Source organism: Leptidea sinapis, chromosome 6 (assembly GCF_905404315.1).
Source record: "Leptidea sinapis chromosome 6, ilLepSina1.1, whole genome shotgun sequence".
Lineage (NCBI taxonomy): Eukaryota > Metazoa > Arthropoda > Insecta > Lepidoptera > Pieridae > Leptidea > Leptidea sinapis.
Window position 1 is genome coordinate 3,136,451 of NC_066270.1, and position 27,249 is coordinate 3,163,699.

The following is a 27,249-nucleotide window of genomic DNA, read 5'->3' on the forward strand; positions in this document are numbered from 1 at the left end:
CTTTGTCAAGCAGTGGACGTCTTCCGGCTGATGAGGATAATACAAGGGAACACCCGGTTAGCTACATTGCCGGGGTTGAATTCGAGTAGTATTGTTACAGATGCTGTTTTACAAGTTCTTAATGAAGGATACTTTTAAATTTTAGGGCTAATTCATTGGGATTTTGCTAGATATTGGAATAAGCTTAAAATTATGAGAGGTGCAGATATAAGAAAAACAAATACTGCAAATCCAATTAATAATATAAGCATTAATTTATTATATCATTCAAAATAAACATTTTTAATGCTACATACTTCTTTCATTAGTTTAGATTTTTGCGATGGCTTTTGACTACTTCATAAAAAATAAATTTTCTTTTTATTATAAACAATGGCGTGTTTTGGGTGGCCTATATGTCTCAAATCTTAACAACAATCTGGAATACACTGGGGTGTGGATATGTTGTTGACCAGATGAAGGGAAAATTATATTTTTATTTATTTTTAGGGGGTTATCAAATGTAGAAACCCGTTTAATCCAATTTATGTTTGAATTCTGGAGAACTTGGTAGAATGATTTAACATTATGAAAACTTTAAAATCTACCGGAATTCGTTTTAACACAGTAACCACCTCTGTATCGGTAGTCAGAAAAGAACACATAATAAATACTTTTACGTAATTATTTACAAACAAAAAAGGAAATCCCAAATTTATATGACAAATAATTCAATCTAATCTGAAAGTATTTAGGTTTTATCTAAGCTTCCATAACTATACTTCTACATAAGATTTTGTCGAGATATAAATTATATCTATATTGATATAGCAAAAAACTATCTCTAATATTATTTTCGTCGATTTCAAAAATTAAAATGAAATGTATATAAGTAATCTGTTTACTATATACATAAAATATTTTCGCAGTGTTTTTGTGCAACTTCGGTTTTTTTTTTGTTTTGAACATGTTTGAAACGAGTTTATGTAGCCTTTGGCCTTATCAGAAAATGCTTATTTGAATATTGTAATAATGCTAACTATGCAATTATTTTAATAACTCAATTAGTTTCATAAGAGAGTTTTAATTTTGTGTCTGAATTTACTTAATATAATTTGTATGTTTTTCTTGTCTTCAGCCGGTTTTTTTAAATAAATATTTAATAAATAAAAAAATGTTTAACATGTCGATTGGAAAGTCAATGACACCATATGACACATCATACTATATGTAAATATCAACTATAACTATGAGTTTTAATCCTAAAGTATAATAGAGACTATTATTCAAAGAAAATCATAGGTATCTCATATCATTTTATATTTACTACAGAATATTTAACAAATAATCATTTTGAAGCATAGAATATCGTTTTTAAAATAATTTGACATGAATTAACTCTGCATTCATCTTTGTAATCGAGCACCGACTTGCAGGTTCGAACCCAACTAATATAAGGCTTAGTTTTTAGGCTTTTTTTATGACAATAAGGGACGAGATGATCAGGACGCTCAGCTGTTGGTTATTTGATACGCTCTGCGCATTATTTTTAAATCTTATTCAAGCTGTGCAGCGCTATAGGATTGCAATAAGATTTAAACGTAATTCAATTAAGACTTTAGGTTAGAAATTATACTAATCTGTTTGGATAAATAAATAAATTACAACACACTGCCGCCCAGGATTCTTGGAAAACCCAAAAATTCTTAGTGGCGTTACAACTGCGCTCGTCACCTTGAGGCATAAGATGTTAAGTCTCATTTGCCCAGTAATTTCACTATTATTTCTATGTATCAAAATATATAGTTAAGTGTATGCAAAAACGTGGCTCCATTAAGTAGATTACAGAAACAGAAGTCCCTATATTCCTATATTTTATATATTATTATATATACTGTTTTCTTCATTCAAATTGTGATAAGTATATAAATTAATTTCTAAATTAGATATTTCATTCATATTTAAAAAAAAACTGTACTATTACAAAAAAGTTAAACATATGTTGAACACTTGTTTTAAAAAAGTTCTATTACAAATCTGTAGACATTGCTAATATTTAAACACGAGTCGAAGCTTGTCTAAACTGTGTCTAACGGATAAAACATCTTATATATAAAATTCTCGTGTCATGGTGTTAAACATTGAACTCCTTCGAAACGGCTTGACCGATTCTCATGAAATTTGAGTGCATATTGGGTAGGTCTGAGAATCGGACAACATCTATTTTTCATCCCCCTAAATGTTAAGGGTGGTCCACACGAATTTTTTTTTTTAATTTTTTTGACATTTTTCTTTATTTTTTTATGTTTGATTATGAGTCAGCATTAAAAAATACACACAACTTCAAATTTTCACCCATCTACGATCAACAGTTACTTTTGTATCGCGATTTTAATATCGGCAATACAACGTTTGCTGGGTCAGCGAGTATTCATATGGAATATTAAGATTATATGATGACAGATAGATGACAGCTGACAAGAATTAGGTTCCGTTTCTTTAATTGTTCCTGTACACTTCAGTTGTTTATGATGTGACCAACGACGTTTTAGTTAAACACAAGCTAAACACTGTTTTTTTATAGAAAAACATAAGCTCCATTTTAGACGTCATTATTGTTAGGTCACTGATGTTGTTATAGTTAGGTCACTGTCTAACAAAACGTGTCTAAGCCATGTTTAAATTATTTTTTTGTTATAACACCGATTATGTTTAACCCAACCGTAATGTAACGTAATATACCTAATTAAATTAGCAGGTTCCAAGAACAAACAATAATAGTTCTGTTTAAGGCTGCTATACCAAGAAATCGCCAAAATAGCGAATAATTGTAACCATTTATTGATGGTTTATACAAAGCTTATATTTTTACAAAAAATAATTATATATTTACAGGATATGAGAAGAAAATTGATTTTTTCTTTACCTTCTATTTTTTATAGACAGTGCCAAAAATATCACCAAAGTACCCCTAACTTTTACAGTTGGAGCTAATCATTCAATTTAGATAAAAATTTTACGAAAATTTATTAATTGTACACAAATACTATTTAATATGACATAGTTTTGTTGGTTTTGTACAGAAAATTGTATTAAGTTTGTAATAAATTAAAAATTCTTCTAATTCTGAATTTAAGCGATCTTTTGCGATAGAGGTATCCTAGCTCTGCTCGATTCCGTAAGGCTCGGTTTCCAGCCTTAAATAAAATGGAATTAATAATAATCTTAATCACGATGTGACTGATATCTTTTGACAGATTATTTAGTAGTTGCATATAACATATTATCATTGAGTTTAATTGTCAAATAACATCAATTTATGTGTTTATTTTTATTTGATTAAATGGAATAGTATTTCTCAAATAGTTTTAGTGTTAAGTTTATACATTCGTTACATATTTTTATACGATGTATATCTACTTTCAATTAATTAGTTTTTTATTATATTTAGTTGTAATTAAAACACTTATTATTTGTCTCTCTAACTATCCATAAAACAATTCTTAATTGGTTTTTGTATATTTATTTTCTCTGATTTTAGTTTTTAAGTCACTATTAGATGTTTGTCGCATCATTTTACATATTATATTGTAATTGAAATTATTTGAAAATCTTGATATAAAAGAGTGGAAATAAGTTTCTTGCTACTTATCTCATTAGCTCAACACTTTACGAAATAGCGGTAGATTCAATAGGAAATATATTTTTTTTACATTCATAAGTGTCATTTCCGTGACCTACATGAATAAAGTGATTTTGATTTGATTTATAAAGTAATGATAAGCGAAATTAGCATGCAGTGTTTACCTTTAAATGATTTTGAATACCCTGTCTATGTAATTTAAATTAATAAGAGTTTAAGAAATATTTTTATAGACACTGGTAGACCAATAAATAAAAAAAAAAATATGTAATCTCATTTTATACTGTACTTCGATGATTTAAAAAAAATGGTAACAGAACTGTGAAACATTATACAAAAAATTTTCTACTTTTAAGGAAATAAATTATTAAATCATACACACGATGTGACTGATATCTTTTGACAGATTATTTAGTAGTTGCATATAACATATTATCGTTGAGTTTAATTGTCAAATTATATCATTTTATGTGATTATTTTTATTTGATTTAACCCTTAACGATCTCTTACTAAGCCATATAATTATGATTGTGCCGATAAATCAATAAATATATTGAATTTAAATTCGTTTGTTAATATTGCCGTAGTTTCAAAGGAACGTTATCAATAGGTAGATTTTGATTTGATTTTTACTTTTAATAAGCTACCTTTTTTCTTTTTTTTTTATGAAAATAAGGGACGAGATAAGCAAGACGTTCAGCTGATGGTAATGCATATGCCCTGCCCATTACAATGCAGTGTCGCTCAGGATACTTGAAAAACCCAAATATTCTGAGCGGCACTACAACTGCGCTCGTCTCCTTGAGACATTTCTCATTTGCCCAGTAATCTCACTAGCTACGGCGCCCTTCAGACCGAAATATAGTAATGCTTACACATTACTGCTTCATGGCAGAAATAGGCGCCGTTGTGGTACCCATAATCTAGCCGGCATCCTGTGCAACGCAGCCTCCCACTGATATTTCATTAAATTGTTTTAATTCTTCATTAAATAATAATAATTAAAATACAAATGCTTAAATTATTTTCTAAAAAATATAGAAATTAAACATTTTTCACAAAGTATTAAACATAATATATTACTTAACTCATAAGAGATGTAATGTGCTGTAGATTTTATGATATAAATAAATTAAATAAAAATATTCCGATTTATATGATGATAGGCGCAAATAAAAGCTTTGCAAATTTGAAAAATACGACTTACGTAATTAAATAATCACTGAAGAAATGTTAAGACACATGCCTTGCGTAGTAACAAGGCTGTATCCAGATTTTGACTAACCATTGTCGGTAACCCTTATCACCGGCACGGTACTCTGTGTATCAGGCCCTGACCTCTGCCCGTTTCTAGTATAAAAGAGGTTTGTCCAGCTACAACATCAATCAGTCAAGCAGCGACTTCACAAGAAACCACATCAGCCAACATGTTCCAATACTTCATACTCGCTTTGGTGGCGGCTGCATCAGCCAACGTCTACCACGACGGTGCTTGCCCTGAAGTGAAGGTTGTCGACAACTTCGACTGGTCAAACGTAAGATACTTTAATTATTCACTCTTGCAATTTCGAAATAGTAAAAACTTCAAAAATACATTCCATCTTGTACTTACAAGATTTCAAAAAATTTGGTAAAAATGTAGTTAAACTTAAATTCACTTAAACACGACTTACAGTACATAAAATAATCACTGAAGAAAATATGTTAAGACACGACTGGTCAAACGTAAAATATTTTAAATCTTCACTCTTGCAATTTCAAAATAGTAACAACTAGATATGCATACTTTACTAATTGTCCTTACAACTTACTTCAGAAAATATGGTAAAAATGTAGTTAAACTTAAATTCACTTAAGCCGTACCTTAAAAGTCAAATAAAAATTTATTCAATTAGGCTTAAATTAAGCGCTTTAAAACGTCACTATAAAAATTTCTTTTAAATTACTGAATCTACTCAATGTTCGATAAAAGTTGAGCTCGTGTGAAGAACATACAAGAAACTCAACGGCCACTCATTTCAAATAGAGTATTTTACAATGGCCGTAATATACAAAATAAAGGAGTTTGTAAGGTGCTGCATTCAATATAGGAATCGTGTTTAAATAATATAAATTATCTCATAATAATCAAGCTTAAAGCAGATATTATTGTGTCTTGCTAATTAGCAAAGCGGTAGCTAACAGAAGACATTGTTATCATAAATAATTCATGGCAGAAACTTAAATTCGCTTAGCAACAATGCGACAAAGACTTACGCAGTGGCAATGATAGAGTCGGTGATTTAATGTTTGATTTTGTATTAAGTAAATGTTGTCTTCAAGTTAATGTTTGCTTATGCTCATACGATGATTTTTCCTTTGTTCAATATCCCAGCAAAGTCTTTTATCATTTAACTAGCTGACCCGACAGACGCTGTTCTGTAGAATAGAACAAAAAATGATGTAACTAAGTATATAGGATTAATGTAGTCTAAAGACATCGGAAATTAATGATTTTATAATACGTAGTAATAAAATGATATGGATTTTGTACAGCTTTTACATTACCGCTTTATAATTGCCAATTTTTTAAAGTATTAAAATGGATAGTATGTTATCCTTAAGAGATAGACATCATCGGGCTTTTCTGTAGATCTAGACTCTATTTGATTAAATATTATTTTGTTATTTCTCGAGAGCAAGAGAAGAATAGACAGCGTTTTCGTTGAAAGTTCCCAGACGGCTTCTACTTTTCCGACACCTCCAACAAATATTGTTAATATATACAAAGGCGTATTCAAAAACATAACAAATTACAAACTAAAACCTTGCTCGAGAAAACAACATAAAAATCGGTGCAGTAGTTTTTGAGTTTATCGCGAACAGACAGACGCGGCGGAGAACTTTGTTTTATAATATATTGTAGTGATAAAATTAAAATGGCAAATTTTTATGGACGACCGATAATAAATGCTGTCAGTTGGCAGCAAGCGGGGTCATATGTCGATTTTTGCATATACTTCGCGATAACGGATGTTGATTTCTTAATTATTTGCATATTATTAACGTATGCCTGTTATATAACATAATGTATACAAATTTCTACGCTATTTTAGAGGGAACAGTGTGTTTTGTATTCATTATTTCTAACTTTTTTGGCGACGTTAGAAAAAGACTTTATATAATTCCTCGTACACGTATCACACTCTAAGATAAACTTAAAAATACAAGAATCTAATGCCATGCTAAAGCTTCGGGATTCATTATTAACTTTCAATTTCTATTATTTTGAAATAAAAGGCCCATAATTGTTAATACTTTTCAGTCAAATTGAAAATAGATTCAATTTTATTCAAAATGGCGAATTTTTAAATTTTGTCATTTCTTTAAAGTCTTATATGAAACGACAGTAATAAAACAATCGGTTAGTAAATGTATGGTTATATTTAAATTGTAACAGATGAGTTATCAGTTAGTGAGACATGCTGCATATGCCGCACTTTAAAAACCCAAACCTGTTAAATTTAACTCAAATTAGTGTCATATGCTTCTAGCACATCATCCCCTATGCTAAAGATCTAGCCGTTATCGAGACTAATAATGTAATTTGTTACAGTACAAGGGAATCTGGTACGAGCAAGCCAAGTACCCCAACGAGATTGAGAAGTTCGGAAAGTGCGGATGGGCTGAGTACATCCCAGAAGGTGAAGGTGTCAAGGTTAAGAATGGCCACATCATCCAAAACAAGGAATACCTGATCGAAGGATCTGCCAGACCCGCTGGTGCCAAGAATGTTGGAAAGATCTTACACAAGCTCACTTATGGAGGTAAAAACGTGTGATTCAAGATGTTGCTACAGATATATTTGTTAATTTATTTTAACGAACATAATTATGACATTTGCCCAACATCTTTGTTTAATCAAAACCCCAGTTTACTATAATCCATTTGTTTTTATTCACGAATTTTTACGAATTTTTATATTTTTATATTCTTAGAACGAATTTTTATATTCTTAGGTGTTACCCGCGAGAACCTTCTTAACATCCTCGCTACTGACAACAAGAACTTCTACATCGGATACTTCTGCAAATACGACGAGGAGAAGAAGGGCCACCAAGGTAACGAAAACACAAATAAAATTTCATTTATCATTATTACTATTATCTATCACCATCACCGAACACACAATTTAATGACAAAGGCACCATGAATAAAATTTAGTAAAAAACGAAAATTTGCAGATTCATGTTAATTAAGAACAAATTCGTTCTTGTAAAGAAAAATTTATACCCATAATATTTTTTGTAGACAGTTGGTTATAATATTCTTAGCTAGAGTTTTCAGTAGACCTTAAATAATGCACTTTTCCACACGATCTTTGCATAAACATAATAAATCTATTTAATGATAATTGGCTATTGACTATAGTACTTAGTAGTTACCTAAAGGTAATGCCACAATAATCAGTTGCTTAAATTTAAATACCATAAGACAAATACAACATAAGAAGAATAAAAAAAACATCCATGTATCATCATACCAAAGAAGAGCGAATATAATTTGTTTAATCACTAAAGAAATTTATCAAATTTAAAACATAATGCTCGGGACACTATCAATGTTTAAAGTTTATCAAATCGCAAAAGACATACGTTAATTTCAATGTGAACTCGCCGATAAGAATTTATGTTTTGATAAAAACTCACGACATGTGAGAATGGATACAGATTAGATATGCCAAATTAATATGTTCAAATATATATGTTTTGATGTTACTTAGAGTTGCAAAAGCGTTATTCATTTTATTAGGTACCTAGCAACAGCATTGAGCACATAAATTTGCAAACTTATAAATCAGTATCCAGTTTTTTGTTGGCTCGTATCTGTAAAATGTCAGTCGTATTCATTTAAATGAATTTTTTGTCGATTTCCTGTCAAGACAAATATATCTATTCTTAATACTTAGAGGATGATAATAATTTGGCAAAAGTACAAGGTCACAATAATGAACAAAACACACTCACATTTGCTTGAATATTAATTTAAATCTGAAGAATAATTATTAAGTAATTTACCAGTGGGAGCTAGATTATGGGTACCACAACGGCGCCTATTTCTGCCGTGAAGCAGTAATATGTAAGCATTACTGTGTTTCGGTCTGAAGGCGCCGTAGCTAGTAAAATCGCTGGGCAAATGAGACTTGACATCTTATGTCTCAAGGTGACGATCGCAGTTGTAGTGCCGCTCAGAATTTTCAATAATCCTTAGCCGCGCTGCATTGTAATGGGCAGAGCGTATCAATTACCATCAGCTGAACATCCTGCTCGTCCCTTATTTTCATAAATAAAATAAAAAGTGAGACAATACTAAATTTAAATAACCCTTCATTCAGACTTCGCCTGGGTGCTCACCAAGTCCAAGACTCTCGACGGAGAAGTGAAGACCGCTATTGACAACTACCTCCAGGGATCCACAGTCATCGACAACTCCAAGCTCCAGTACAATGACTTCTCTGACGATGCATGCACCATCAAGAAGTAGATAATAATATTATTATATATAATTAAGTGTCCCCTTATTCCACCCCAAGCCCACTAACTGCAAAGTTGATGCTATTTCATGGTATTACTGCTCTTAATCTTCTACGATTATAGCATGACGGGATGTTAGAAGATTAAGTGATAAGATTTTATATTTACAATGAGTGTATGTAGTTTAAGATAATAGTGTAATTAACAAATCAATTCCGCAATAAAACTATTAAAAATAATAATATGTTTTACTTTATATCCTAGTGCTCCCGAAATGTGCATAATTGTGTTTATATTAACATTCAATTTTAATATACTTTAACGTCTAAAATCATTTGATAGATTGACAATCTAGTCCAATCTAGGTTTTCAAACTTTAATGCACATTTTTTTTTAAATTCTATTTCTATTCATGTGTAAATATAGTATTTATTTGATAATGTATTCACAGTTTTTTGCATTGCTTATAATTAATACAGTTAACAGTAAAAAAAAACTTTTATAATATTCACTTTACTTCAACAACATCAAAACATGTTTCCTAATAGATATTGTCTGAGTAAAAATATAGTAAATTATTATCTTGAAGTCAATTTCCATTTTTTTGAACATTTCAATTTATCACTAATTTCGAGTATTTAATAAACAAAACTTGGTCATAGTAATATAAAAAAAATAACAGAATTAAAGCTTTCCAATTGACTTTTAATGAAAATAGGTAAGAAATAACCTATTTCAATAGGGCAGCCTATCACTCGACTTTTAAAAGTTGGTTACAAAAAAAAATACTGGGATTGTCGGGCGACCAAGGTGTATCAATTATTTTCAAAAGTAAATTAGTTATTATGGATTATTTATAAAGAATGAGCAATTGGTTTTGTGTCTATTTTCCTCCGAATTTCATGACATCTCATTCATAGTTTAATTCATTTCAATATTACAATAATGTCAATGGTTAATATTGAATAGAAAACTGAAACCAATATGTCATCTCATATATCGAAAAATAGATAAAAAAAAGTGTGTGCGTGTATTCTTTATGCTCGATTTAAGTTGATAATTGAAGGTAGGATTAACACATGTGAATATAATGTAAGAAAATGAATATTGAATAATGTCACTGTTAAAGTCAGAAAAAACAACATGGCGCGTAAAAATTTTATCTCATACGACGATAAAGAAGTTTCACTTTAAAAATGTTCTGTACACCGGTTATTAAAACGCCAAAAGCAGGAAATGGCGAATTAGGATTACTTAGGATTGAACTTGGCTGATGCTTAGCAAAAAGGAACACTTATTCTGTTTAGTTTATAACCTTTTATATTAGCTAGCCCATGGTTATTTTTTGTTTATAAAGCGGCTTTAGTATAGTTTAGTGCAGCCCTGTTTCACTGCAAGCAATGTTATCTATTGTGATAGCCACGTTTAACTATATCTCACTGCTAAGATTGATTCTTTTCATTAATCTTATTATATCTTTTGCATTGACTTGACGTATTTCATTTGGCGTATTATTGGGGTAGTATTGACGTATAAATGGTTGAAACCATAACCATAACCATAGCTAGCCCATATCTTGTAGCATATACACAAAAATAACAAATACCACGATTATTTACTATTTATTACCAGTACAGACAGCACAATAGTTGATAACAAGTTATGCTTCAATGTTCTGAATTGAAAAGTGTTTGTCTTTAGCCCCCGTGTACTCCGAAGATGCTGTGGATGTAGTAGTATTCCTACGTGAATTTAGTATTATCTGCTGGACTACTTTACATTGAGCAGCAATGGCTACCCAAGGAGAAGGCCTGGATATACCGAAGGTTTTTATTTTATGACAATAAGGGACGAGACGAACAGGACGTTCACCTGATAGTAATTCATACGTCCTGCCTATTACAGTGCAGCGCCGCTCAGGATTCTCGAAAATCCCAAAATTTCTGAGCGGCACTTCAATTGCTCTCGTCTCCTTGAGACATAAGATGTTAAGTCTTATTTGCCCAGTAATTGCACTAGCTACGGCGCCTGTCTAATGTATATGATGGAGATCTGTGATAGAGCATTACATAAAGAGTTTTTCTCCCAACTTCCATTATGCTTCCACATAGACTGTTGTTGCTCGGACCCGACACATATCTCCCGAGACTGATTTCCATATCCAACATTATTTACAACAAATACCCATATGGCGTGCAAGGGGCATACAGGTCCCATTCAGGAAATGGTCAACTATTCCTAGAAGTAATTTGAATCTTCTATCGATGTCTCTTTTGAGTAGGTTTGAAGCTCCTTTGCACAGGATGCTAGATTATGGGTACCACAACGATGCTTTTTTTGCCGTGAAGCAGTAATATGTAGGCATTATTGTGCTCCGGTCTGAAGGGCGCCGTAGCTAGTGAAATTATTGGGCAAATGAGACTTATCATCTTATGTGTCAAAGTGACGAGTGCAATTGTAGTGCCGCTCAGAATTTTCGTGTTTTTTAAGAACTCTGACCGGCACTGCAGTGTAATGGGCGTATCAATACCAGAACGCCCTGGTCCTTGGTAAAAAAAAGGTCTGGGAATGGGATAAAATCAATACTGACATTGCCTCTAGATATCACTTCTATGTGCTCTACCACATCTATCACAGAAAGTGTTGCGAAGAGCTATTTAACCTGTATTTTGTCGCGGAATTCCAGTACGTTAAAAAATATTCTAAATTATTTAAAAGTGTTTGTTCTATTGCAAAGTCTATGCATATCAGACAAATAATAAAAAATGCACCGGATTAAATAAAGATGACTTGGAATATGATTAACTGGGAATCTGGAAGATTGAAAGACCGCAACGTTGAATACAATCCATCAATAAACAATACTATAATTCAATCAAGGGAGTTGCTTCTGCTTTTGAGAATTATTTTTCTGACATTCCAGTTTCTATCACAAGCACTCTTGTCTCCTCCACCAATGATGCTGAGTCACTTTTTCTGGAAAATATTAGAGAATGTCAACAAATTTTAAATTTAAGTTTTGTTAGCTCTGGAGAAATAATTAAAACTTTTAATTCTCTAGACGTGAAAAAAACTGCTGATAAATCGGGCATTTCTGTGAAAATAATAAGTCTTTAATAATTGTATTAATCGTGGCGTGTTTCCTGACCTTCTGAATCATAGTAAAATTACACAATATTTAAGTCGGGATGCTCTTCTGACCCGAATAACTATCGTCCTGTGTTGGTTTTGCCGACCCTTAGTAAAATTTTTGAAAACTTTATAAGTTAAATGCTAAAGTAAGTACTTTAACTCTCATAAGTTACTTCATTTGAAACAATTTGGCTTTACTAGGGGACGTTCAACAACGGATGCAGGTGTTGAGATAATCAAGAATATTTTTGATGCCTTAGAGGAATCGCAGAATACAATTGGCATCTTCTGTGATTTATCTAAGACTTTTGTTCAACATTCAACGCTGGTCATGAAGCTATGTCAATATGGCATAAAAGGAACTGCGCTGATCTTCTGACTTCATATCTAAACATAAATACAATTCAGAAGGTCGACGTGAATGGCGGGAGATCTAATGGGACTCCTCTCAGTAAGGGGGTACCACAAGGGTCTATTCTTGGACCGTTCCTCTTCCTTATCTATATAAATGATATTCCTAATCTTATAGAGCAAAAACATAAGGTAGTATTGTTTGCGGACGACACTTCACTGATTTTCAAAGTGAAAAGAAACCAAGCTATGTATGAGGAAGCGAACGATATTCTATGTGATATCGTGTTCTGGTTTAGCGCTAATAACCTATTGTTAAATAGCAAGAAAACTAAATATTTAAAATTTACCATACCAAATGTCAAAAATGTAGATGCATTGTTTTGTTAAGCGGAGAGGTGATAAAACCGTTGGAATCTGCTATATTTCTCTAGATTCTAAATTACAATGGGGCCACTATATTGAAGGATTGGCTAACAGACTTACGTTAAAAAAATAACTACTACCTTCTACTGACAGTAAATAGCTGTTAATAATCTGGAGCTGTCCCAATATACCCGATAAGTCATTCTTATCACCTTATATTGAGACGCGTGGATTGCAATTTCCGTACAAACTTCGATCGCTGGTAAGCTATACGTCGTCCCATTGACAGACTGCGTGAACGGATAAGGTGAGTTACCTTCGATACGTTTATTGGGACAGAAAAGTCAACGATAGTTACGATTTTTATCTCAAGTTATAGATAGACTGAATATTGGGGACGGCGGTAAGTCCTGCAACACGCGGTCAAAAAGATTAGACACTTAACTGACACAGATTCGGCGCGACTAGTATACTTTAGTTATTTTCATAGTATTATGTCCTATAGTATATTGCTATGGGGCAACGCTGCCGATATTAATACAATATTTGTGCTGCAGAAGGGCTATTCGCGCTATTTATAACCTAGGTCCTAAATAACCATTGAGAGCAAAATTCAAAGAAATTAACATCTTGACTGTTGCTTCTCAATATATTCTTGATAATGTAATGTTTGTTCATAGGCACATAAGTGAATTTGCCAGAAACTGTCATAATCATAATGTTAACACCAGGAACAGACATAAACTTATAATGCCTACTACGCGGGTAAGTCGAGTTAGTAAGTCTTTTGTGGGGCGATGTATATGCTTTTACAACAAGATCCCAGAAAATGTTCAAAACAAAAGTATTACGTTATTTAAAAGAATTGTGAAAAAACGTTTTTGTGGTAAAGGTTACTATAACATAAATTAATTTCTTAATGATACCACAGATTGGGAATGGAGGGACCTCCCTCAGGCTATTAAATAATAAGTTTAATTGTACAGTTTTACTTTGAAAACATATTTTTTCGATAAAAAAAATAAAGCCCGCTGAGTTTGTTGCGCCCATTCTTCTCAGGTTTGAGGCATTCGTTTTGGAATGGGTGGTAGTTTTTGACTTTCAATCTGTGATGTCACATCCTATTTTGAATAAAAATATTTGAATTTGAATTTCTTCTTGACACCAACCTGTATGTGTGGCATTCATCCACAGGGACTATTTTCCAAGCATAAACTGAAAAGCGAACAAATTGGTTTCGGCATAATTTAACAGTGTAACGACCTGAAAAATATAATATCTTCTTACTAGATATTGCGATCGCAAATAACGAAGAATAGTTTTACAAGAATCAAGTAATTGATACTATTTAAAATTTTGATAAAATATAATAACTACGCCCAAGTGGGCGCACTCGGTCCAGTCTCGAACAATGTGTGACGTTGACGGTCCACATGTTCTGTTAACTTTGCTAATAATTGAAACTAAAATGCTGGGTTGCGTAATAAAAATATGTAAAAATAATACTACAAGAAATATGAAAGATGATCACATATCATCAGTAAGTATTTTGTATTTTATTAATTTCAATTTGAAATAACACGAAGCGTATGTTACAAAATTTTAATGATGCCATTAAGTGTCAAGTCTTTTAAATACCTACTGATCATCATAAGTACTTTAGGTTAATATCATTGTATATATAGTCATAATTTAGTGTAGATTTGTGTAGATAATTATTTCTTTTGTTTTCCTTTTTGTGTTTATTAATTGTTTGATTTCTATAAATTTAATTTACTCCAACTAGCCATAATATTAAGAACATTGTGTATTTCTCTTTAGTTTCAATTAGTATTGTATAAACATTTATTTTTGTACCTAACATTGAATACCTCTAAGTTTTTCATAGTAAGATGTGGATAGCGTATCTGACTACAATTTTATTAGACTTAATTGTTATTTCTTTATGTATCTACTTTGTAAGTTGTAGTTGTTTGCTTTTCCTAATAAAAAAAAAAAAGATGGAACGCACACAAGCACTTAATGGTTGCCGTAATAAAAAAAACAATTCTTAATTCAAGGGCTTAAAATTTATTGTTGGAATCAAAAGCTGTTCAGGTTCAAATATTTTCTACAGGGCAAATTATTGCCATTTCGATCAAATTGGTTTGTTCATAATGTTAGTCGCGTTCTTTTTAAACTTATTGCATTTTTCTAAGTTTTAACTACCATTGCATATGCTTTACCAGGTATGCATACCCGGGCTTTCACTAGTTACTAAGAAATAAGTTTTTTCATTCCATCTGATGCTATGAGGAATCAAAAATTCTGATATAACCGGCAGGCCTCGCCTTCGATACAAACCTTCTTGCTTTTATTGGAAATAATCAAATCAAACATACGGACAACTTTTTAGGCTTAGATTTCAATACTTCAATGTAAAAAATTAGATAAGAAACGGTTCTTTTAAAAATCTGAAAACTGTTTCAAAATAAAAAATAAATACATTCAATTCGTTAAATTGTAGATTATTATTTTTATTTTGGCTTGAAAAAAGTACTTATAATTAAATAGTTTCGATCTCTTCTTATATTGTATGTGTGTCCAATTTTTTTAATTTTCCTGGTGATCCTGGATAGGATTATATTGTAATTAATTGAATTTTTCTCTTTGAATGACAAACAAAACAGTGTAACAGATTTTTTAGTATCATCATCATCAGCCGGAAAACGTCCTCTGCTGGACAAAGGCCTCCCCAAAAAGATCTCCATGTAAAATCGTACAATAAAATTAATTATTTAATAACCTGAGGGCATTCGCACCATTTCCAATCTGTGGTATCATTAAGAAAGTCATTTATCTTATCTTTTACCTTTAACACACAAACGCCGTATAACAATTCTTTTGAATTTCGTAATACATTTGTTTTGAACATTATCTGGGATCTTGTTGTAAAAGCATATAAAACGCCCCACATAAGTCTTACTAACTCGAATTAGCCGAGTAGTAGTCATTATAAGTTTATGATTGTTTCTGGATATTGAGAGGCAACAGTCAAGATGTTTATTTCTTTAAATTTTTCTCTCATTGACTCTTCATTCGAGGACTTTACTGTCCCTCCGGCCACCTGTCCGTCCAATTATATATGCCCACTGCCACTTCAGTTTCGCAATAATTTAGTTATAGAATAATACAAAAAAATATTTTTTATATCGCTAGGCGTATAATAACTTATAATAACTTACTCATTAGTATTATCAGGGTTCAGGTTAAGGTGTACTGTCTTTATTGCTTCGATGTGATAAAGAAAAATAGCACAGGCATATATATTAATTTTATAACTAATTAACCTGCATCAGGATAAATTTTATCACGTCATTAATTAGATAACGTGTTACGGTTACGTCCCTTGTGGCGGTAAATTATTACACCTATATATTTTCCTGGGATCCGGACATATTATGAAAATTCAGTTTAGATGTCTTATAGCGCGTTTTTTGAAGGATGATTAGAATGAACCTCTTTCAATGATTTTATTATCCCTCGGATTCCTTGGCATAATTAAAGTTAAAAGTGACATATCATAGTTCGAGATCCAACCGTTGAATTCTGTCAGGTATGAGTTTTTTTGATAAAACTAATTTTTAATTAACGTTGAGGAAGTATGCAATGTATTAGCGATAAGTTGCCTATATAAAAAGGCCGCAATCACCTGTAATTAATATAAGTATGATTAATTTTCTGATATAAATTGCAACTATAAGTTTTTTATAATAAATTTTACATCATCTTTAAGGAAATTATGTAAAGAATTAAAAAAATATGGTTGCCAGCTTTCAGTCAGCCACAAGCCAGCTGCCACGTATAAACAGGTATACTTATTATTGTTGATTACGTCAGCAAGATGGACGGACGATTTGAGGCGAACGGGTGGGAAGGACTGGATGCGGAAAACTCTGGACCGCACAAAATGGTCTAAAATGGAAGAGACCTTTACTCTGCATTGGGTGGATCAAGGTTGAAGAAGAAGACTTACGAGAGTCACTTATTCAAATGATTTGAGTTTTCTTTAGTGTTGATTCCGCCAATATTTGTCTTTAAACAATTCGACGCGTGTTTCGCCTGCACACGAGGCATCCTCAGGACATGTTGAGTCGCCAAAATCTGGCACGAGACTGCAAATGCAGTTTGCGAATTGTATAAAGACAAATATTGGCGGAATTAACACTAAAGAAAACTCAAATCATTTGGATAATTATGGATTTCCGCAAAGTAACGCCTACTTCAATAAAATTTCTTACAGTGACTTGTTTTTTTTATTTTAATACAAAATTGAAGTTTCATATTTACTTTTTACGATGAACCATGGTTGCCTGCCAGTTAAAAAATGCCCTTTTAAAGTTTTAATTAGTTTTTATCAAAAAAATACATATCTAGCAGAATCGAGCACTGGGATCTTAGGCTATCAAGTCAATATCAAAAATTGGGAATTTCTGATAGGTCGCTATTTGACATTAACAATAGCTTAACGGCCGTTCCCAATATTCAGTCTACTTGAAGTAAAAATCGTAACTATCGTTGACTATTCTGTCCCAATAAACTTATCGACGGTAACTCACCTTATCCGTTCACGCCGTCTGTCAATGGGACGACGTATAGCTTACCAGCGATAGAATTTTGTATGAAAATTGCAATTCACGCGTCCTAATATAAGGCGATAAGAATGACTTATCGGGTATATTAGGACAGCTTCAGATTATTGACAGCTAATTACTGACAGTAGAAGGTAGTAATTTATCTCTATCTGTAGATAGTATATTGGGAACGGTCGTAAACCGGCAAAGATTGGTAGGTATTGGAACAGTAGTACATATGTATTCTGTGGTATCGGTTGACAGTTACAGTTATGACGTCATCTAAGATGTGTCAAATGATGGAACAAATTTTTTGCTTCACCGTTACTTTAACATATTTGTTATTGCTGAAGTTAGTTTGATTCAACCCAGCGCAATTTTCTCTCTGTGGAAGCCAGTAATTCATATTCAGAATTATTTTTACTCATGACTTATTTCTAAATGTTAGTGTCAAAGCTCCCTAAGTAATATCCACAAATTAGGATATCATCCCCACTATCTGCTGTCCTCCACAGTGCTGGTTTTAAGCTTTCTTCCACGTACTGAAGTACGTTCATTCCACAGCTTTGTAAAGCTGTAGAATGAACTTCCTTGTGCGGTGTTTCCGGGACAATACGATATGGGTACCTTCAAAATAACGCGTACACCTTCTTTAAAGGCCCAACCTCCCGTGATTTCTCTGGTGTTGCAAAATAACTGAATAAACATCCATATGAATTCTAAAACCCAAAACATATTTCACAGCTACTCGCACTTGCGTCGAACCTTTCATACACAGACTGTTGCCGAAGTAGTTGGACAACACTCCTGTGATTCCTCTGATGTTACAAGAGAGTATGGGCTGCGGTGATCACTTACCATAAGGTGACCCGTGTGTATGATCGTTGATTCTCTTTTTCCATAAAAGAAGATGCTGAACGTGCATGTAAGGGTTGTAGGAGTCACTGGCGTAGTGTGCCTTGGCGGGGCGCAGTATAAAAAATTGCTTAGGGGTATGAAGGCTTATTTGTGAGGGGAAAAGATTTCTCACAACTGAAAAAAAAAAATTGCATAAAATTTAAGGAAATATTTATTCATCGTAATTATCTATCTGTACTTTTATTTCAAGTTTTAACATGAATTATAGGCGCCCAGTCTTTTCTAATTGAGAATGCGTCCTCAGAAGCATGTATGTATTTCTGTTTCTGTCCAAAAACACCCTGACTAGTCAGACGAAACTACAGCAACACTGTCATGAATCCTTTAAAATTATCGAAATACGTTATCTAAAATCATGTCTAATAAATTAAACGGCATGCGTTGAGAGCCATAATGGCACATTAATTCGCGAAGTGTTTTTCGCAATCGACAAAATCAAGATAACTCTAGAAGCACGCGACAAAAATATTATTAAGATATTTAAGTAACATTTAAAATCACGTAAGATCAAAGACATAGATAAGAATATTCCTGTATTGAATTTACAAACGTGTCTAGGTGAATTAATTAAGGATTTTATTGCGATTTAATGCCTGTAGGTATCCTCGAAATATCAAAAAATATTTTATTGGTCTGAGATGGCAATCTATTTTGGTTCTAATTAAATTATGACTTGATGTTAATTCGTTATTTTGTATAATATTAATTAAAAAAATATGAATTAATTGTTGACTTCGAGGAAATGGTGTAAGAATCCATTGCTAATGAAATATTCATTTAATATCAGGGTCGCGGTTTCTGCAGCCAAAATTATTATCTATAGCCACGGACGAGTAAAAAAAGAAGGACTCCGCGCCGTGTTATTAGCAAGTGAAGCACCGTTATGCTAGTGTGTGTGCGGTTACGGGGGATACTAGTTACACAATTTTTCTCCCTTAAATAATCATATATGGCCACAAATACTTATATAGTATCGTTTTTACACTTTTTCACAACGCACGACGGCATTTTTAAAATATTTTATTGAGACGCAAACTGATCTGTCACAGACGATGACAATTCTCATAATTTCCGCCTATCGGCCTGTAGTAGTGTATGTGTGTGCGTGGGGCTATGTATTTACACGTTAATCGGATTGTATGGTGCTACACTGTTATGTAAGGTGACACGGCGTCCTTATTTTTTTATCAGTCCGTGTCTATAGCTTGACGGAAATTAATTCTCCTACCAAATACAAATTCAAAAGATAAATTTCTTAAGGTTAAAAATCTATTAAGCCCTGGTGCATTAATATGTATGGGGTTAGGAAGATAAACTAGCGTAAGGGCGACCAGATCGACGCTTTTAAGGGTTCCGTAGCCAAATGGCAAAAAACGGAACCCTTATAGATTCGTTATGTCTGTCCGTGTATTTCACAGCCACTTTTTTCGAAAACTATACGAACTATAACTGTTGAAACTTGGTAAGTAGATGACGTATTCCGTGAACCGTATTAAAATTTTCACACAAAAATAGAAAAAAAACGTTAAATTTTGGGGATTCCCCATACTTAGAACTGAAGCTCATTTTTTTTTTATCAAACCCATACGTGTGAGGAGTCTATGGATAGGTCTTAGAAATGATATTGAGGTTTCTCACATCATTTTTTCTAAACTGAATAGTTTGCGCGAGAGACACTTCCAAAATGTTATCATTTGTGTCCCGCACCCTGTAACTTCTGAAATGAGAGAATGATAAAACTAAAATAAATATATGATGTACATTACCATGCAAACTTCAACCGAAAATTGGTTTGAACGAGATCTATTTATTTATTTATTTATTCATAAAGGCTCACCAACTAAATACAATTTATTAACTTATGCACTAAGAATTAAACAAATATAATAAAATAGTTTAAATGTACTTAAATTATAGGTAGGCACAACATTACTATAAAAGGCATAAAAGGCATTTATTTTCTCAAAATTGATATCCTTTAGAATTATTTTTGATGTCATTTCTTATACTACTAGATACTACTACCGCTTCGGAAACAAATGGCGCTTTGAGAGAGAAGAAGCGGCGCAAAAAAAATATACAATATTGTACAGTCATTTCTATCGCTATAAAATAATCACAATCTAGTCCCAGGCTGTCCGATCATTTAGATATTCAGCAGTAGGATTCAGTATTCAGTAATAGGATTTACGACAGAGCCATTTAAATTTATTTATAGATAATGCCTGAACAGTGGCTGGGACTTTATTATAGAAGTGTATACATTTACCCTTAAAGCTATTATGTATCTTATGAAGCCTACTAGAATTAGTCACAAGCAATCCCTTATTTCTAGTGTTATAATAATGAAAATCACTATTAAGAGCAAAGAAAAACTATAAGAAATACATGTGATATTTAAAAATCTAAAATCTATAAATTTTGGAGAGCAATATAAATTTGTTTTTTAAAATTAACAAAGTTTGAAAAGAAGATATCAGTGTTTTCATCTATATTGAAAATACAATTATATCTATTAAGTAGTCTTTTTTAATACGCATTAATGATGAGAGCTCATTTTCACTGCATCATTTTGATCCTATTCCATTTAAATAATTTATTATCATTTTCCTTTCTATATAACTTTTATATTATGTTACTTGCTGCTACGGAACCCTTCATGAGCGAGTCCGTCTCGCACTTGGCCGCTTTTTGAAGGTATCCATGTCATATCTTGGAAACACCACACAAGCAAGCTTATTACACAGTTTATTGAAAACCACAAGGTAGGCGAATGCCACACATCCCCACGCCACATATCCTCATCAAGTGATGTCTAGGGTTTTGTATTGTCGTGCGAAAGTGGAATTTGGGGCAGGAATAAAAAATAACATTAAACTGTGAGGTCTTCATGCATAACTAACGGCCGTTTCCAATATACAAATAAAATTTGAAAAACAATAAAATTTTATGAACGATGCGGGACAAAACAAATCGTTTCCAATATTCTATCTGCAGATAGAGATAAATTACTACCTTCTACTATCAGTAATTAGCTGTCAATAATCTGAAGCTGTCCCAATATAATGGATAAGTCATTCTTATCGCCAGTTCATTATTGCAATTTCCATATAAACTTCAATCCCTGGTAAGCTATACGTCGTCCCATTGACAGACATGAGTTACCGTTGATAAGTTTATTGGGACATAAAAGTCAACGATAGTGACGATTTTTATCTAAAGTAGGCCACAACCGGAGAGGCAGAATATTGGGAATGGCCGTAAGACAGCACTCATTTACGGCCGTTTTCAATAACCTATCTATCCTTAGTTTAACTTACTAGAGGTAGAAAAGCTATCTCTTTACGCTTACTTACATTTCAATAACCTATTGACAGATAGCATTGGCCTATAACTATATTGGACATAACTATGGATAGATAAGATCTTGTCGTTAAACGGTGATAGCAATGTATCCGTAACTAGAGATACGTTATTGAATAAGGCCATTAATTGTCATTAATATAGTGACAATAAGTAATAGGATTCTATCCTTAGTACCACCTTATCGAAAAACTGTTCTGGGGACAAATTCTCTAGTTTGTCGAATGAACAAACTATTAAACAATTGTAGCACGTCTGTTGATATTAATCTTCGTTTGTTGTTTTTTTATGAAAATAAGGGACGAGACGAGCACGACGTTCAGCTGATGGTAATTGATACGCCGTGCACATTACAATGCAGTGCTACACAGCATTCTTGAAAAACCCCAAAAATTCTGTGCGGCACTACAATTGCCCTCGTCACCTTGACACATAAGATGTTAAGTCTCATTTGCACAGTAATTTCACTAGCCTTCAGAATAAAACACAATCCGCCTTATTACAAAACACGGACCATCTAAAAAACCAGGTCTAAATCATATTTAAACCATGCTCTAAGCAAAAGTCTTATTACAAAACACGTTTTAGCGTTAAACCTTGGACCTATCTATGGTCTAAAGATAAACCATTGCGATCCCTGGTTTAACGATGGTTTTTGATTGTTGTTGTTTACGTTACGTCAAACTCGTTGTTTCGTGGTTAGAATCAGTTTATAATTTCTTGTTTAAATATTATTGCTTCACGGTAGACACATGTGCCGTTGTGGATTCCATAATCTAGCGGGCGTCCTGTGCAAGGGAACCTTCTACTGGTAATTCTTGTCAATGTTCATAATTACTTATAATTTGAATAAGAAATATTTCGTAATTTGTTATGTTGTTGCGATTGTAAAATACTCTATTTGATTGAATTGAGTGGCCGTTGAGTTTCTTGTATTTTACTCGAAGAAAATATATATAACAAATTGCATAGTTTGTAAGGTGCTTCATTCAATATATGATACATGTTCAAAGTTAATAATGTTTTACACATTAAATATTTCATAAAATAGTAAAGGAGAAGGAAATCAACTGAAAATCTGGAAAATCTAATGGAAAAGGAGGACAGACGAGCGTACATCTCTTGCAACACCAGAGGAAGCACAGGAGCGTTGACGGTCTTTATCTCTGGATCTGATCCGTTTTTGAAAATACTATTACCAATAGACAACCAAAATTTTTATGAGTGTTCTAAATATGTTGTATTTTTACTCGAAAAATTAATATACTTTTTCGTAAGAGTTGGATTTGTAAAGTACCTACGTCGGAATACAGTCGAACACTAAAAATAATTTATATGGCAAAACAACGTTTGCCGGGTGAATTGTAATAATATAACTCATGCAATTCGTGGTCTACGTTACTGTTGGTAATTGATACGCCCTGCCCATTTCAGTGCAGTGCCGCTCACGATTATTGATAAACCCAAAAATTCTGAGCGGCACTACAACTGTGCTCGTCACCTTGAGATATAATATGTAGATAGATGTAGTAGATCTTGAAACGTAAGACGGTTCCCTTCGACGACTGCCGTGAAACTGTAATGTGTAAGCATTACTGCTTCACGGCAGAAATAGGCGCCGTTGAAGTACCCATAATCTAGCCGGCATCCTGTGCAACCTGTGGAACCTCTGGTAAATTGATGGTATGATAACTTCATAACTAAATTTTTACATTTACGACATAGTGTTATAAACATAATAAATACCGAATAAATAATTACCGAAGATAGGAAACCCCGATTTATTTGTGTTCTATAAGTGTATTTTTCAGGCATACTTATAAAAATACAATATCAAATACATGATGGCGCACCCCAGTATCAGCTCGATCCATTTGACCGCGTGCAACGTAGAGCAGCTCGAATTGTCGGGGACCCAGTGCTCTGTGAACGGCTTGATCACTTGGCGTTGCGTAGAGATGTCGCTTCATTGTGTGTCTTCTACCGCATTTATAACGGGGAGTGTTTCGAAGAGCTGTTTAACCTGATTCCAGCCGCTGAATTCCACCACGACACGCCACAAGTTAGGATATCATCCTCACCATCTGGATGTGTGAAAGTCCTCCACAGTGCGGTTTTGAAGGAGCTTTCTTCCACGTTCTACAAAGCTGTGGAATGAGCTTCCTTGTGCGGTGTTTCCGGGACGATACGACATGGGTTCCTTCAAAAAAAGCGCGTACACCTTCCTTAAAGGCCGGCAACGCTCCTGTGATTCCGCTGGTGTTGCAAGATATTGTGGGCGGCGCTGATCACTTAACAACAGGTGACCCGTACGCTCGTTTGTCCTCCTATTCAATAAAAAAAATGTCAGGCAAAAGAACTGGTAAGAGCAAATGGAAGTTATAAAGTATAAAAAAAAACGCGGCCAAGTACGAGTCGGACTCGCCCATCGCCAAGGGTTCCGTAGAAGCAAGTAACATAATATAAAAGTTCTTGTATGTTATGATTTATGACGTCTTAAAAAAACTACTAACTAAATCTCGTTCAAAGGCCAGCAACGCTCCTGTGATTCCTCTGGTGTTGCAAGAGGTTGTGGGCAACGGTGATCACTTAACACCCGTACGCTAGATTGTCCTCCTATTCCATAAAAAAAATACATTATGTATATTGCAAAAAATATTTCCAATTCAGAATCACCATTGAGAGAATATATAAATTGATGCAATCGGATACTCACACCGTGAGTATAAAGCAAATTCTGTGTATTCTAAAGCCTCAAAGGAATGTATTAAACAAATAAATTCACGAATCATTCATTCATGAATGACATGAATGTAGGTCATATAAAAAGGATTTCAAAAAACTTTGTAAAACGAAGATTTCTTGTCTTTTCGAGAGCGCGGGGTTCCGTAGGAAGAAAATAACACATATAGAAGTATATTGCGAGTTTGGGAAAAATCGAGTGGGCTTAAGTCCGATCGACCAAATTAAAACAATATATAAATTTATAATAAAAGATTGTGTGGTTTTATGAAATTGAAACTTTTGTTTTTTTTTTTTTTAACTTTAAGTGAAATATTTTTGGAAGAATATTCTATTTTCCAGACAAACAACATTATATTAAACACTGTCAAAAACAAACAAAATAGCGTGGAGCACTGGCACAAATTTGTAATAGTCTATACACTACACGGTCAGCTGCTACGAACTATAGGCGTCGCCCGACCGTCACGCGACATGCAACACACACGAAAAAGTTTGAGACGATGTAAGAAAAGTTTTAGTTTAAAATTGTTGAAAAACGAAATAACCGAATTATATACTAACGGTCATTCCCAATATTCAGTCTATCTCCGGTTGTGGCCTACTTGAGATAAAAATCGTAACTATCGTTGACTTTCCTGTCCCAATAAACTCATCGACGGTAACTCACCTTACCCGTACACGCTGTCTGTCAATGGGATGACGTATAGCTTACAAGCGATAGAAGTTTGTATGGAAATTGCAATTCACGTGTCCCAATATAAGGCGATAAGAATGACTTATCGGGTATATTGGGACAGCCTCAGATTATTGACAGCTAATTACTGACAGTAGAAGGTAGTAATTTATCTCTATCTGTAGATAGTATATTGGGAACGGCCTTAAACACACATAGTAGAAGTGAAGTTTTGACGGGCAAAGATTAAAAACAAATATGTCAAAGTTTTCTGTCAATATGTAAAAAAATAATTATATTGAAAAAGTATTTCATTGAAAAATATTTTCGATTTATTTAAATGAAACACACAATAACATTTTGTTTAAAAAATATTTTTAGACATTAATTAGATGTGATTCACGAAAGTACCACTTAAACTTACAACACAAATACCAACTTCATAAATAACTTTGTAATCATATATATATAATAACTGGGATAAAAAAATTATTTATGCAGTTGGTGTATCTAGAAAACTCGACCAAAATTGCAAAATATTTTAGTTTTTCCTTGTTTTATACACTAAACACTGATTATATTCTAAATTTGATTCAATTCATCTATGTCTGTTATAGTGCCTAACGGCCATTCCCAATATTCAGTCTATCTCTTACTTGAGATAAAAATAAAATAACTATACGACTTTGGCTTTTCTGTACCAATAAACTTATCGACGGTAACTCACTATATCCGTACACGCCGCGGCCGTCTGTCAATGGGACGACGTATAGCTTACCAGCAGTAGAATTGCAATTCACGCGTCCCAATATAAGGCGATAAGAATGACTTATCGGGTATATTGGGACAGCTTCAGATTATTGTCAGCTAATTACTGACAGTAGAAGGTAGTTATTTATCTTTATCTGTAGATAGTATTTTGGGAACGGCCGTTAGACTTTTGATGATCGGTCAGTCAGTGAGTGACCAAATTAATTACATTAATATTTATAAATCCAATATTTTAAAGAGTTATCGGCCAAGATAGAAAAACCCGTTCATTAAATGGGCCATAAATCGTAAACAGTAAGTTTTACAAAAAAGTTCGCAGGAAATGAAAGGTGCGAATTTTTATTATCTACAATATTGGTCACCATAACTTTTGCCCTAAAGTGCATAGTTTCCGAGATATCGGCCAAAAACTTTTTATCGCGAGCTCCACCTGGATCTGGCAGCATTTTGTGATTTTATGATCAGTAAGTGAATAAATTATATTTTAGTGGTCTACTTGTTTTAAGCCGCTTTTGTTGAATTTTTCTTGCTTATGCATGACCGTACTTCCTAGAACTGTCATTCGAGCCAGGTCTCGAGTTAGGTTGACCGAGTTATATTTATGCCATAGTTATAATTTTTTGTATCTGCTTGAACGGATATAGTCTTACGAAACATGCATTTGTATATTATGTAAGTATTTCTTTTTAAACTAGGGAGCTATTTCAAATATTTAAAACTTTTTGTGGAACCCTAAAAATACAAGTTTTCGCTTGTTATTTAAAACCAGTGTGCGGCGTTGTACTCAGATCAGCTTATTGTGTGCTCATCAAGCTAAAAATATTCCAGTTTCGTAAATCGTTAGTTTTTTTAACCGACTTCAAAAAGGAGGAGGTTCTCAATTCGTCGCTATTTTTTTTATGTTTGTTACCTCAAAACTTTCAACTGGGTGAACCGATTATGATAACTCTTTTTTTATTTGAAAGGTGGTGGCTTCCCGTGTGGTCCCATTGTAATTTGGTACAGATTTGACAATGGTATCTATGAAAAAAACCATAAAAGTCTTAAATTTGCTATACGTATGTGGATGATAAATTTACATTTATTTTTAGATTTTTCATTGCTGCATTGAAAAATTTAGTATATCTACACATATTTAGACAAATTGTTGGTTAGTGTACTTCAAATTCACTAAAAATCAA

General features: G+C 33.0%; 1 protein-coding gene across 1 annotated transcript; it reads left to right on the plus strand.

The window, feature by feature from the left end:
- The first annotated feature begins 4,989 nt into the window (after positions 1 to 4,989).
- On the plus strand, positions 4,990 to 9,378 carry LOC126964942 (bilin-binding protein-like). The gene is made up of 4 exons (XM_050808275.1): positions 4,990 to 5,158; positions 7,219 to 7,429; positions 7,622 to 7,723; positions 8,998 to 9,378. The coding sequence occupies exons 1-4, from the start codon at positions 5,051 to 5,053 to the stop codon at positions 9,144 to 9,146; spliced, it is 570 nt and encodes a 189-aa protein (XP_050664232.1). The 5' UTR covers positions 4,990 to 5,050; the 3' UTR covers positions 9,147 to 9,378.
- The last annotated feature ends 17,871 nt before the right edge of the window (positions 9,379 to 27,249 follow it).

Coding starts and splice junctions, on each gene's coding strand:
- LOC126964942 (XM_050808275.1), top strand. CDS start 5,051: ATGTTCCAATACTTCATACTCGCTTTGGTGGCGGCTGCATCAGCCAAC. Junction 5,159..7,218: donor ACAACTTCGACTGGTCAAAC/GTAAGATACTTT, acceptor AATTTGTTACAG/TACAAGGGAATCTGGTACGA. Junction 7,724..8,997: donor GGAGAAGAAGGGCCACCAAG/GTAACGAAAACA, acceptor CCCTTCATTCAG/ACTTCGCCTGGGTGCTCACC.